This window comes from Diabrotica virgifera, chromosome 5 (assembly GCF_917563875.1).
Source record: "Diabrotica virgifera virgifera chromosome 5, PGI_DIABVI_V3a".
Lineage (NCBI taxonomy): Eukaryota > Metazoa > Arthropoda > Insecta > Coleoptera > Chrysomelidae > Diabrotica > Diabrotica virgifera.
The window spans coordinates 53,147,941-53,162,518 of NC_065447.1; the positions used below are offsets into that span (position 1 = coordinate 53,147,941).

The 14,578-nt window shown below is 34.4% G+C and overlaps 1 protein-coding gene across 1 annotated transcript in view; it reads right to left on the reverse strand.

The window, feature by feature from the left end:
• Positions 1–683: 683 nt before the first annotated feature.
• LOC126885734 (putative inorganic phosphate cotransporter) overlaps positions 684–14,578 on the reverse strand; it is a 102,071-nt gene continuing 88,176 nt past the window's right edge. The window contains exon 8 of the mRNA XM_050652509.1: positions 684–1,971. Coding sequence (XP_050508466.1) covers positions 1,786–1,971 — 186 coding nt within the window. The 3' untranslated portion in view covers positions 684–1,785. The remainder of the gene's footprint in view (positions 1,972–14,578) is intronic.

The following is a 14,578-nucleotide window of genomic DNA, read 5'->3' on the forward strand; positions in this document are numbered from 1 at the left end:
CAAGATACCAGACAGACGATCAGGTAAAACCAGTATACAAACAAAAAAACCAAAAAAAAGGCGTAAGCCACCAAAAAAATCATAAAAACAAAAAAATCATAAAATTCTTGAGTTCCAAGCCATTGGACCGAGCTCAGTGGGGCTTGGTACAATGACTTGGGGCCCAAGCAAACAATTTTAGTTCCGCGGATAAGTAAGTAAGAAAATAAAGGCATAGAGCGCATCACGCTGGCCTAGTTTTTGCATTCGATTAGGGTACCACATTGGAATCTTATTACCCAGGATTCCATTGTGAAGAGCATTTGGCTACGATAGTTGTGCCCCCATCGCGCATCAGCGTGCTATAGGGGGAAAGGGATGGCCTGGGGCATTGGAGCGAGGTGGGGTGATCCCTGTTTTTAAACTCGGGTTAAAACACCTCGCCCCAATGAATTTGTTACACCCGAATGTACTTTTTTCGAAAAGGTGGACATCTCCCACAGGTCGGGTTGAATCCAATTGCTTGCTTGCTTGCTTGCTCTCCGAAAAATTGGAAGTAAAATCTGTAGTCGCGCATGGTGACCGCGCAATGTTCTTCAAAGGACTGAAATTGGTGCAAATACGATTTCCTTCAATTTCTTCTGTATAATTTTTTTCGTCAGATCGACATTTAGCGTATTAAGGAAAATAATGAGAAATCATAATTATTGAATTATATCGTTTATTATTAAGAGCACACAGTAGCGATTAACAGGTAGCAACAAACGCTGTCCAAGATTGCGAAAGTTCTGCGAACTTTCAAAAGTGAGGCAACAGTGCGTCGGTAATTCGACACTGACAGTGACGTTTACTATCAAAAACAATAATTTTTATACACATAGGCGCGAAATGTTGCCAACTCAATGACGTTTGATTTCTTGTTATAAAAAATCGATTTTTAGTATTTCCAATTTGACACAAAATCTAGGCACGGGATAAAAAAGTTTAATTGAAGAAAGTGTATTTTTTGTCTTTCTTAATGGCGGTACAGGCTCCTTTTTTGGAGCTAACAATATCTATCTCTCGGATACTAACATATTTCTGAAATTGGGCTCTGTACCGCCATTCTTTATTATATTACGAATATGTGTCCCAAATATCTCGACAAAATATTCAAAATTAGAGCCGCAATCTTCGAACGCGTTTGTTGCTACCTGTTGATCGCTACTGTTTGCTCTTAACTTTATGACATGAATTCACATAAATAAAAATGGAGAGAATTATATTTTATACAATTTATCTCTTTTATTTTTTTATCTCGACAATTTTAATGGTACGGACTTAAATTGTTGTAATGGCGCTTTTCTATTGTTGTAGATTATTGACTGTGAAATCGGGATATCGATCTTTTTTTTTTACCTATTTGCCTTTATTTCTTGCCTTCTACTATTTCTGATTTGAAGAATCTTTTATCTTTCTTCATAGCACGTTAAATGACCGAGATATTCTAGTTTGTGACAAATTATGGTTATGCTTATTTACCGATATTTTATCGTTCGTGTCAAAACTTCTTCAATAAAAACTCTGTCTATCCGAGAAATCGTTAATATTTCGAACACCTCGAGTTTTTTCATCGATGAAAACCAGTGAAATACAATGTTTTTAAATGTATAAATATTTGTGTGTATTTTAAATTTTAATTCTAGAATATTTTTAAATTATTTACATATTAAATAAAATTAAAATTATAAAAACTTAAAGATAAAATATGTTGGTCTTATTATTTTAAAATCGCTTGATACGAGCGATGCATTTTAATATATCTATTTAAACAGATTCTTTCTTTAGATCATCACTAGAGCTCTTTGTAGGACACTTTTCATCTGAACCACAACTCGAAAGATCATTCCATGGCTGCAACTCTCCACTACCCCAAATGCAGAATATAATGCTGGTTACGACGTAAACTGCCCCGGTGATCCAAAATACTAGACGCCATTGCAGCAATGTGTGCTAAAAAAAGATTATTTTGTTAGAAAATTATATATTTAGTGTAGGAAACAGAGGTTGAACCTTGCAAAATGGACACAAGTCCGGTTTGATTTTTTTTTTCTGGTATATCAAGGCGTGCTTATTATAAGACTAAGTTTTTCTTAAAAAATTTCGCCCCGGAACCCTCTTTTCACCCCTTTAAAGAGGGTAATTTGTGGTTTTTGCGGAACGTAGCCCTACCTGTACCTTTTGCAAAAAATTTATTTTATAGAAATATGAAGAGGACTATATTTTCTACGATTTATTTCCCAACAGCATATGTTTCACCCTATTTCTGTCATCTAGCTTCCAAGTAACAAAAGGCCTTAAACAAGGGTGCTGCTTATCTCCCATTCTTTTCAATATATGTACCGACGGTGCTCTCAGACTTTGGAAGCAGAAATGCAGTGGTATGGGTATACCAATCGGAGACATAACATTATACACTTTGAACTACGCAGACGACCAGGTGGTAGTTGCCCAAGATAAGGAAGACTTAGAATATATGACAAGAAAATTGATGGAAGAATACAGGAAATGGGGTTTAGAGGTAAACATAAGGAAAACACAATATCTACACATCGGTAACCAAATACAACAAGAGGACCTAGATCTTGACGGAAGTGACTACATCAGGGGTTGTACAGAGTATATATATCTAGGGATTAAATTAACAAATAGTGGAAGAACGGAATCCAGTATAGATGATAGAGTGACGAAGGCTAGAAAGGTTACTAGAGCCCTAAACCCTGTCTTATGGCAACATAACATAAATTTAAATACAAAAATGAGGATTTACGACGCTATTCTGAAACCAATTTTAACGTATGGCTCCGAAGTGTGGCAAATGACAAAAAAATCAGAAAATAAGCTGCTTACTACTGAAATGGATTTTTTTAGAAGATCTGCCAGAATATCGAGATGGGACCATGTTCGAAATGAACAGATCAGAGAAAAAGTAGGTAAGCACAAAACAATAGTGGACGAGGTACAACGAAACCAACTTACTTGGTATGGACACGTCCAACGAATGGGAGATGAAAGATTACCAAAAATTACAATGAGATGGATACCGCCAGAAAAACGGAAAAAAGAAGGCCACCGACCTCCTGGAAACAAGGAATTACAAAAGCTATGTCAGAAAGAAATCATCAAGAAAGAGACTGGCTAGATCGACAGGCTTGGCGATTGGGTACCGGAAGGCGTAGAACGCTATAGAACCGGTTATATATATATATATATATATATATATATATATATATATATATATATATATATATATATATATATATATATATATATATATATATATATATATATATATGTTACACTTGAAGTTTCCGCGGGAGCTATATGTGCTTTCTGTTGTTTTCCGGGTTTGACTCCGCGTTGAATAATTTTGGTTTTGATAAAAACAGTTTACTTCAAGCAGCAGCGAGAAGCGGAACTACCTGACTTGACAATGGCAAGTGAGATCTTGCCGAAACGTCGTCAAAATAATGGTTTTTATCAAAACCAAAATTATTCAACGCGGAGTCAAACCCGGAAAACAACAGAAAGCATATATATATATATATATATATATATATATATATATATATATATATATATATATATATATATATATATATTAATGTGATATTCAAAGATCGGTGTGCTCAAAGCAATTGATTAGATAATTAATTAATTAATTAAATTTAATTTTAATGATGCACTTATGATTTAATCACACTATTTAATGCTCTAATCTCAGGGTTTTATATTCTCGTGCTTCCATATCTCCTTTGCTTTACATATGATAAATAAGGTCAAAGACTAACGGAATAAAACACATATATGGTACAAAAACATCTATTGAAATAAATTCACCCTCAAAATATCCTCTAAAAATAATATCTCCTATTCTGATTATTGAAATACTCCTACCACTATCTAAAGTACTTATTGAAATTTGCGTTATGAATAATTCTACAAAAAAAAATAAAACTGTCTCTCGGATGATGAGTTGTCCAAATTCTTGTCTCTAGTCGCCTACAATTTACTCTTAGCAGCCCCCTATGTAGTCAGCAATCTCGCAACAAACTATTGCAAGCCTATTGTCATCAATGACCCCCTACAGATGCACGTATCTTTCAAACAACAATGCTAGCCTTTTCTCCTCTCAATAAACTGAATCTATTTCTCGTTCCGGCATGCAACGGTGACTCTTGGAATATAAGTAGAACAATATAACTTACAATGCTTTACGTGATGAGCCTCCGTCAGGACACTTATTTCAACAAACTCACAGCTATTCATTTATCTGCCTTACTACTTCAGGAGACTCTCAGAGATCACCACTATTCGACTTGACGATCATTTAACAACTATCGTCTAGAATCACATTCGTTTAAAGGCCAGCACTAAACAGTAACGTTAAAAAAATTATTCTACCGTAAAATTAAATTATGTAAAAAATTATGAAAGTCCACTGACAACGATTCCAAAGAATTAAATTCCAAATTGTCAATGTCAGATTCAACACCAACTTTTCCTACCATTAGAAATTTCCTAAAACTAATTACATGCCAATCGGTTTTTAAGGAGATTACATTCATTTAAATTTCTAAATACAATTGTTCCCTAACCCGGTCTCATTGTCCAAACACATAACCACTTCCTTATCATACTAACTGTACAAAGAAAATACTTAATCCCTATTTAAATTTTGTTTACCTACGGCCATCCAAAGATAATTGACTTTCATTTCTTCGAAATGAATTTTGGTATATTTTTATTATATGTTTTAACTTTTCTAAAATATTAAGGTCGAAACCATATTAATTCAAATTTTACATATCTTAACAACTCCCCGCCATTTGATTTGCCGAAAAACTCTGTTATTTATTTAAATGACACAAGTTTTTTTTAGGATCAAATTATTCCATTATGTTACCAAACTCTACTCATGATACTTATAAATGTCGTGAATGTTAAAAATACCCCGTATCTTGCCTGTCTCTATATGCGCTAATTCATAACTATTTACCCCATTTTCCGTATTGACCCTATATGGACCTTCAAATACCGGCATCAATTTAGCACAAATACCATTTTGTAAATTGGACACCCTTAGTGCCCTCACTAAAACTTTATCCCCTTTCTGGAATGTAACCGGCCTTCTTCTTCGGGTCCTCTCTTGCCTTTGGAGATATTTCTCTCCACTTCGTCTCAATCTTCGTTGAACCACCTCGATCACTTTTTCGTATTGTCTGGGGGCGGTGTCTTCCCACGGTCTCGTAGGCATTGTTCCTTTCATTACATATAAAGGCGTCTCCTTGGTAACCGTATTTGGTGCACAGTTCAAATACGTCTCTATTTCAAACACTTTTCTGTCCCAATGTCGATGATGTTCTTCCGCAGCAATTCTTAGAAATTTTGTGACTTCTTGTATAAAACGCTCTGATGGGTTGCTCTGTGGATGTCGGATGCTTACAAATTTTGTATTTATGCCTCTCTCTCTTAATTCCCCTTTAAAACGGTCGTTCCTAAAGTATGTTGCATTGTCCAACAAAATATTGTCTGGTCTTCCCACTGTTTCGATAAAATCGTCTATCTTCCGAAGTATTTCAGCTCCTTTCGTGGTTCTACATGGGTACAGTTTTAAATACTTTGAAAAAACATCCACCATAACTAATATGTGTTTATTCCTCTGTGTTGTTGTTATTAAATCGCTCAACATATCAATGGCGACAATATCCAGTTTCTTCCGAGCTATGACGTTTTTTGTGATGTTTTCGTTTTTGAAATTCTTACTTTTACACTTTCGGCATGTCTCGCAATTTCGAGTCATCTCTTTGGCTATTGTATAGTCCTTTCGACAAATGTAGTTCTCCCTGAACATAAGCCACACCTTCCTGCTTCCAATGTGTCCGTTGTCACAGTGTAATTTTGCTAAAACTTCTTTTGCCATCTGTTCCTTGATTACATATAGTTCTCTACCATCGACCCTCTTAAAATATAAGTTATCCTCTTGTTCGACCCTTTGCTTTTCTCTTTCATCCAGTTGTTCCTGATTTTCCCTGATCTAAGCCAAAGAAAATAAGCCTGCTTCTTCTCTCATTATGTTCATGCCAACGTGGAGAGTTTTGTGGTCCTCTTTGCGGAATTGTTCATCTCTCGTCAACGCATCAGCCAAGATATTGTCAGTTCCTTTGATATATTTAAATTCAAAATCATACTCTTGAAGTAAAAGAATGCCCCTATGAATTCTATTATTTACCAGCCTATTTTTCATTATATGTATCAAAGCTGCATGGTCTGTTTCAATGGTGAATTTTGCCCCTAGTAGGTAAAACCGTAATTTATTTACACAAAATAACACACTGGCGAACTCTAATTCAGTAACGCTGTACTTTCTCTCATATGTTTTGGTTACACGGGAGACAAAACAGATTGGCACCTCTACATCGTCTTGGATCTGTGATAACACCCCTGCGAATTTTGTTATGGAAGCATCGGTCCGGAGAATGAAAGGTTGATCATATCTTGGGTGGTGTACTCTTACAGCTGTGGAGAAAGCTCCTTTTAAATTTTTGAAAGCCATTTCTTGTTCCGTTCCCCATTTCCACCTAACATTTTTCTTAAGTAATGCTATCAACGGTATTTCTTTTGTGCTGATGTCTGGTATTAGTTTTTTGAAATAGTTTACCATTCCCAAAAATCCCCGCAATGTTTTTAAATTGGTTGGCCTAGCGTAGTTATTTATAATTTCGATTCTATCTTCTGCAAGACTAATCCCTTTTGTGTCTAATTTGAATCCTAAATACAGTATTTCCTTTTGGAAAAACTGACACTTTTGAATATTTAATTTCAATCCCGCTTGATCCAGTTCTTCTAGCACAGTGTGAATATGTCGTAGATGGCTTGTTATATCTGGTGAGAAAATTAATAAATCATCTATGTAATGTACAACAAATTCTCCATGCCTATTTAAGATTGTGTTCAATGCGCGAACCAAAGCAGCGCATGCACTCTGTAGGCCAAATGGTACCACCCTAAATCGGTATACCACTCCGTCGATCGAAAAAGCGGTATAATTTCGACATTTCTCTGCCAAAGGTATTAACCAAAAACTATGTTTCAAATCGATTTTGGAAAAAATGTGTGACCCTGTGATTCGTCCAAATATGGCTTCGATGTTCAAAGGCGCTTCGTATTGCGCGATTGTGTGTGAATTAATGTTTCTTGCATCTAAACATAATCGCAAATCACCACTCGATTTTTTAACGCATACTATCGGGTTGATATATGGAGAGTCACATCTTTCTATCACCTTGTCTTCGATCATTTTTTCAATTTCCTGTCCGACGCTTTGCCTGTATTTATACGGGATTGGATATGTCTTGGATTTAAAATTTTCTAAGTTTTTAACTTTAAAAGAATGTTCATAATTTTTAGCCACTCGGCTTTCTTCATTAATCAAATCTCCATAATTTTCTAGAATCTTCTCTACTTCCTTTTCCATGTTTTCTCCACATTTTAATTTTCTTTCATCCTCATTTTGTTCGCATGTATTCACTGTCCATAATATTTCTTCATAAAATTCTGGATTCTCGTCCATTATTGCCATTTCTTCTCTGTCCTCATCCTTTATTTCTTCTTCTGTTTTTTTTTATCTTCAATTTCCATTTGGTATCCCGAGCACCATGTTTCTACTGCTTTCATTTCTCTTATGAGAACTTCCTTTTCTTCCTGCTTCCTTTCTGTTTTATCGTCGATTGCCGACAATTCTTCCGTACCTTCGATTTCCTGTCTTTCTCTTGTATCCACCTTGTTTTCCTTCTTTCTTTTTGAACTCTTCTTCTTTTTCTTCCTTCTTTTTTTTTTTTGGTTGATTTTTTTCTTGTACTTTCGGTTTTTCCTCTACAGTCATATTGATTTCTTTATGTTTTTCCTGTTCATTTATCTTTTCAACAATTATTTTCCTATCTATTTCCATTTCTTCTTCTATGTTGTCTGGTTCTGCTCTGATTTCCAGTTTATTCTCCGAAAAATTTATGGTGATATGTTTTTCACTCAATTCATCAATTCCCGCTATCATATCATGGTTTAAATCTTCGATCACCACACATTGCATAATATAGTATTTGTCTCCCACTCTGATCCGCACTCCCAAACCTTCATTTACTGTCGTCAATTTTTTGTTGTTTGCACCCACTAAAGCAACCCTAGGAATTTTATACACAAATCTGTCCAAATTTAATTCTTTTACTAGTTTCTTATTGATTAACGATATCTCCGATCCAGAATCAATCAAAATTTTAATCGCTTTATGTTTTATAAATGCATCTAAGAATATTAAATTTGAATTAGAACTTTGTCTTTCATTTCCCGCCAACTGTATAAACTCTCTCGGATGACAAAATATACCGGAGAGTTGTTTATGTTTGTTCAGTGGATGCTTTATTGAAAATCCTGTCTGGATTCATTGCATACATCTTCTTCCTCGTTTTCTATTGTTACATGATTTATCTCCCTTCTATTTTGTCGTTGGAAATTCTGATTGTTTCTACCGTCCCTTTGTTCGTTCGTATTCCTAGTCGGAGGATTTTGTGCATCTCTGTTTCTGTTGTGATTTTCATATGTTCTATTTTTTGCGTGATTCCTGTTATCATAATTTTGTTGTCTATTGTAATTTTGGTATTCTCTCGGCCTATCTTCGTTTGTTGATTGGGCATGTCGGTTTCTCTGGTCATAATTTGATTGATACCTTCTTGCCGGTCCATTATATTGTTCATGTTGTCTTCTGTTTCGCATTTCTCTTCTTTTTGCTTCCCTTACTTGAAGGAATTGGCACAAACTATCAATATCTTGATAGTTTCTCAAAATCACGTGGTCCTCCGGCGTTTCTTCGAAATGTCTGCTTATCATTTCTACCAGTTGTTCGGTAGAGTATTTGTAGTCTAGATATTTGGAATTGTTATATATCTGCAAAGCATATCTTTCTTCCGATATTCCCATTTTCTCGTGATATCTTCCATTCTGTAGCTCTTGGTTGATTTCCCTCTGTTTAACTTTCCCCCAGAAATAGTTGAGAAATTTATTTTCGAAATCTGTCCAATTTTCAAACTCATCTTCTTTACTTTCATACCATAACGCTGCTCCTTCTTTCAGATGGTTTCTAATTGTTTCTTTGCAGTCGTCAAAATATCTAATATGTTGCAATTTGGTTTTCAAATTTTTAACAAATGGTACTGGGTGTGTTTTTCTAATATCCCCTCCAAATTGTATTTTCGCGTCGCTTGTACCAAGGATAATCATTTCCCTTCTTTCTCCACAATTCTGTTGATTCTTGAGTTCCGCAATTTGTTTTTCGTTTTGCTTAAATTTTTCTTCTATTTCTCGCCTGTCTTCTTGTATTGCATTTTCAAATTTGCTTTCTAACTGTTCTAATTCCATCTTCTGCACAGTCTTAATATCCTTCATTTTAGTTTCTATTTCTTCTCGTTGCATCTTCAGTTTCCTTTCTGTTTCTTCTCTAACTTTTTCTAAACAGGCTTTCACTTCATTTTCATATTTTTCCAAACGCTTTTCCAATTTGCCATCATTCTCTTCCAATTTCTGTTCTATTCTCTGTGATATTTCTCTTTGTGTTTCTTCCATTTTTTGTTGTGTTATTTCCATGGCTCGTTTTGCTTCCTGTTGATTTTTCTCTATTTTTTGTTGTGTTTCTTCCATGGCTCGTTTTGATTCCTGTTGATTTTCTTGCATTGTCCTTTTTGTTTCCTGTTGATTTCTATCCATTTGTTGTGATTGGAGTTGCATCAGTTGCAATAGTTTCTCTATTCCTGTTAATTCCTGTTCTTTTCTCTCCATAATCGTTGTATCTCCTTCATTACCCAATCCTTCTTCAACAATTTTTTCCTCTTCTCTGTTATTCTCTCTGCTTTCTTGCATTTTGCTTTGCCTCCTTGTGGTCGACATGTTGTTTCTTTTTGTTACTGTTTTCTTTGTCCCCGCCAAATGTGAAATTTTACAACACTCTATAAGTTGCAGAACACGACAAATATTTCTCCCCAAATTTAATAAATTTTCGCCACAAATATCAAATATGCAATCAGTAAATTTCAAAATAAATATCAAATGTACGATTGGTAAAAATATTAAATAATTCAATAGCAGTAAATATCAACTACCTACGATCAATCCATAAATCAAAAATATTTTTACACCTGGAAAAATTGTCAAATTATCTCTGGATCACCTGTAGTTATTCCTTATCTCTTTCCCTACCATCAAATGCAAAGCTGCGATATTTTTTAAGCCACCACGTTCTGGGCTCCAGTTAATGTGATATTCAAAGATCGGTGTGCTCAAAGCAATTGATTAGATAATTAATTAATTAATTAAATTTAATTTTAATGATGCACTTATGATTTAATCACACTATTTAATGCTCTAATCTCAGGGTTTTATATTCTCGTGCTTCAATATCTCCTTTGCTTTACATATGATAAATAAGGTCAAAGACTAACGGAATAAAACACATATATGGTACAAAAACATCTATTGAAATAAATTCACCCTCAAAATATCCTCTAAAAATAATATCTCCTATTCTGATTATTGAAATACTCCTACCACTATCTAAAGTACTTATTGAAATTTGCGTTATGAATAATTCTACAAAAAAAAATAAAACTGTCTCTCGGATGATGAGTTGTCCAAATTCTTGTCTCTGGTCGCCTACAATTTACTCTTAGCAGCCCCCTATGTAGTCAGCAATCTCGCAACAAACTATTGCAAGCCTATTGTCATCAATGACCCCCTACAGATGCACGTATCTTTCAAACAACAATGCTAGCCTTTTCTCCTCTCAATAAACTGAATCTATTTCTCGTTCCGGCATGCAACGGTGACTCTTGGAATATAAGTAGAACAATATAACTTACAATGCTTTACGTGATGAGCCTCCGTCAGGACACTTATTTCAACAAACTCACAGCTATTCATTTATCTGCCTTACTACTTCAGGAGACTCTCAGAGATCACCACTATTCGACTTGACGATCATTTAACAACTATCGTCTAGAATCACATTCGTTTAAAGGCCAGCACTAAACAGTAACGTTAAAAAAATTATTCTACCGTAAAATTAAATTATGTAAAAAATTATGAAAGTCCACTGACAACGATTCCAAAGAATTAAATTCCAAATTGTCAATGTCAGATTCAACACCAACTTTTCCTACCATTAGAAATTTCCTAAAACTAATTACATGCCAATCGGTTTTTAAGGAGATTACATTCATTTAAATTTCTAAATACAATTGTTCCCTAACCCGGTCTCATTGTCCAAACACATAACCACTTTCTTATCATACTAACTGTACAAAGAAAATACTTAATCCCTATTTAAATTTTGTTTACCTACGGCCATCCAAAGATAATTGACTTTCATTTCTTCGAAATGAATTTTGGTATATTTTTATTATATGTTTTAACTTTTCTAAAATATTAAGATCGAAACCATATTAATTCAAATTTTACATATCTTAACAATATATATATATATATATATATATATATATATATATATATATATATATGAAAAAACAAAAGATGTAGATCTTTGAAACACACTCAGTGATCAAAAGATCCACAGGTACTGGTTTGGACGACCACTCGTACGAAAACAAACAAATGAAATAGAGAATGCGGAAAAATCCCCTTACGAACAATTAATCTTAATTAATCCCCTTACAATTTACAAAATCCCCGAAGTAGTGGATGTGTGAATTGTTCGTAAGGGGATTTTTCCGCATTCTCTATTTCATTTGTTTATATATATACAAGAATAAAAACCCGCTAAACGCCGTAAAAATGAGTGGCTCATAAAATATTCCAGCTACAAAAGATCTGATATGAATATTACGTGGCGCGAAAATGGATTTTCATTTGATGCAAAACAAAATTCTAGTTTTATTTTAAAAGATTTTTCCATAATATTTGCTAAATTTGAAGTAAACGCGCCACAAAAGAGTAACTTTGATACAGTTTGAATTTTGAAACTCTTTTGTGGCGCGTTTACTTCAAATTTAGCAAATATTATGGAAAAATCTTTTAAAATAAAACTAGAATTTTGTTTTGCATCAAATGAAAATCCATTTTCGCGCCACGTAATATCCATATCAGATCTTTTGTAGCTGGAATATTTTATGCGCCACTCATTTTTACGGCGTTTAGCGGTTTTTTATTCTTGTATCAGGAGTTTTTCAAAGTTATTTATAAATTAAATGTATGAAGTTGAATGCAATGTTCCTCTATTACACGTCAAGCTTTATAAATGGTCACCTTTGTTGCATTATCTCCCAAATGATCTAGTGTCCATCGAATGTACACTAGATTTTTTTTTATTCGAAATAGATTGAAAAAAAATTGAGATGGCCGGTAAATGAAGTCGGATTGCCCGTTGCCAGATCAAATTTAGCGTCGTAACCACTACAACTACATAAACCATTTCGGGAATAATCGTAAATTGGATTATACTTTTGTAGCTTAAAAACTTCTAAACGACTTAACCGATTTTGATCAGTAAACATGAGTTTGAAACGTATTGACCAGTAGTATCTGATGGATCTAAGGTCAAGTATGAAAATTGAAGCTACTACAGGAATTATTGAGCTTGAGAAACCGTTTTTCCCACAGGAAATAGATTTTATCATACTTATGAAGCCTATAACCTAAAAAATTCAAATTTTCCGGGATATGAGGTATACACCGTTAAATTCGTCTGGTGTACTTCTATAAACGCTAAGTTATTGGCGCAATTTGTAGGTTGAAATGTTGAGTAATTGTCGAAAAACCAAAATTTTCAAAGTTTAGTTTTTCAGTTTTTCGGCTATACTGAGCCGTGTGTATGTCTGATTCTGACGGCTTAGACACCATTTGAAAGCTTAAGTCAACACTATTAATTTGATGTATTTGCGGTTCTGCTGGCTCTTCTTAATCCGAATATATATACCCCCAAAACATATGCCGTTTTGTACCTACCAAGTCCTATAGCTGGCTTATGGGTGGTCAAAAGTCACAAACTACACCGGTTCTAAATCGGCCCTGACTCCCTCTTCAAACACAGAGGAAAAATATCAAATCGGTTTAACTTTCAAACACACATACATATATATCCACAAATATTTTCCCTTTTTTAAATAAAAATTAAGGCACATTTCTAAGCTCTATAACTTTTGAATGGTATAACCGATTTTCAAAATTAGACATGCGTTGGAAAGGTAATGATGAGTACTGTTAGAAGCCGCAAAGGTCGGACTTAAATTTTTGAAGTTTTTGGGAGTTTTGGGGGCCAGAACGAAAAACAGACCTAAATAGGAAGGGCCGTAAAATCGACACCCTTGGACCAAAATGGATGGTTGACATATGAATGGGTGAGTCTTTTTCTGAACTTGAAGATGGGAGTTGGCACAATTTTCAATTCAGTCAGATTTAGAAAATTGAAAATTTCGTGTATATAATAGTGTCGCGTGTAGGGGGGCGTATTTCTGCGCCACTGGCGAGAACTGCCGTTCTCTGGTAATTTTTTCGATATAAAACTAACAGCTTCGATAACCAATAAATCGAAAACTATTAATTTTATCAAAAAAATGTATAATGAACATTTTTTGCTTATAATTAATATTTTTACCAGCATTTGCGGTCAAAATATAATAAAAAATTTCCACCCTCGAGATGAGGTGGCAACAACCCCATGGTAAAAGCGTCTTTCGGCATCATATAGATTTTGATCCTTGGACTATCCACTACTTATTGTCAAATTTTCAAGCAAATCTATCCATTCTGTAAAAATTGCGAATTGAAAAATTTCAGTTCCTGGACTAATTATACTTTTGGAGCTCTATAACTTCTGAACGGTTTACCTGATGTTGATCACTAAACAGGAATTTGAAACGTATTGACAAGTAGTATCTGACCAGCATCCAAGATCGAGTATGATAACTGAACGTATTACAGGAATGATTGAGCTTGAAAAACCGTTTTTCCCGTAAGAAATAGATTTGATTATACTTATGAAGCCTATAACTTAAAAATTCGAATTTTCCCAGATATGAGGTATACACCGTTAGACGCGTCCTGAGTCCTTCTACAAACGCTCAGTTATTGGTGCAATTCGTAGGTTGAAATTTTGAGTAATTGTCGAAAAACCAAAATTTTCAAAGTTTAATTTTTCAGTTTTTTGGCTATGGCGAGCAGTGTGTATGTCTCAGCTTGATCGCTTAAGCGCCACTTGAAAGCTTAACTCAAACCCTATTGATTTGGTGTATTTGCGGTTTTCCTCTCTTTCCTTGAACCTAAGATATATACGCCCAAAAAATATGCTATTTTGTATCTACCTAGTCCTCTAGCTGTGGCTGAGGGCTCTGAATCGGCCCTCACACCTTCTTGAAACACAGAAAAACAAATTCAGATCGGTGTAACTTTTCCACACACATACATACATACATACATACATACATATCCACAAACATTTTCCATTTTTTAAATAAAAATTGAGTCATATTTCTGAGCTCGATAACTTTTGAATGGTATAACC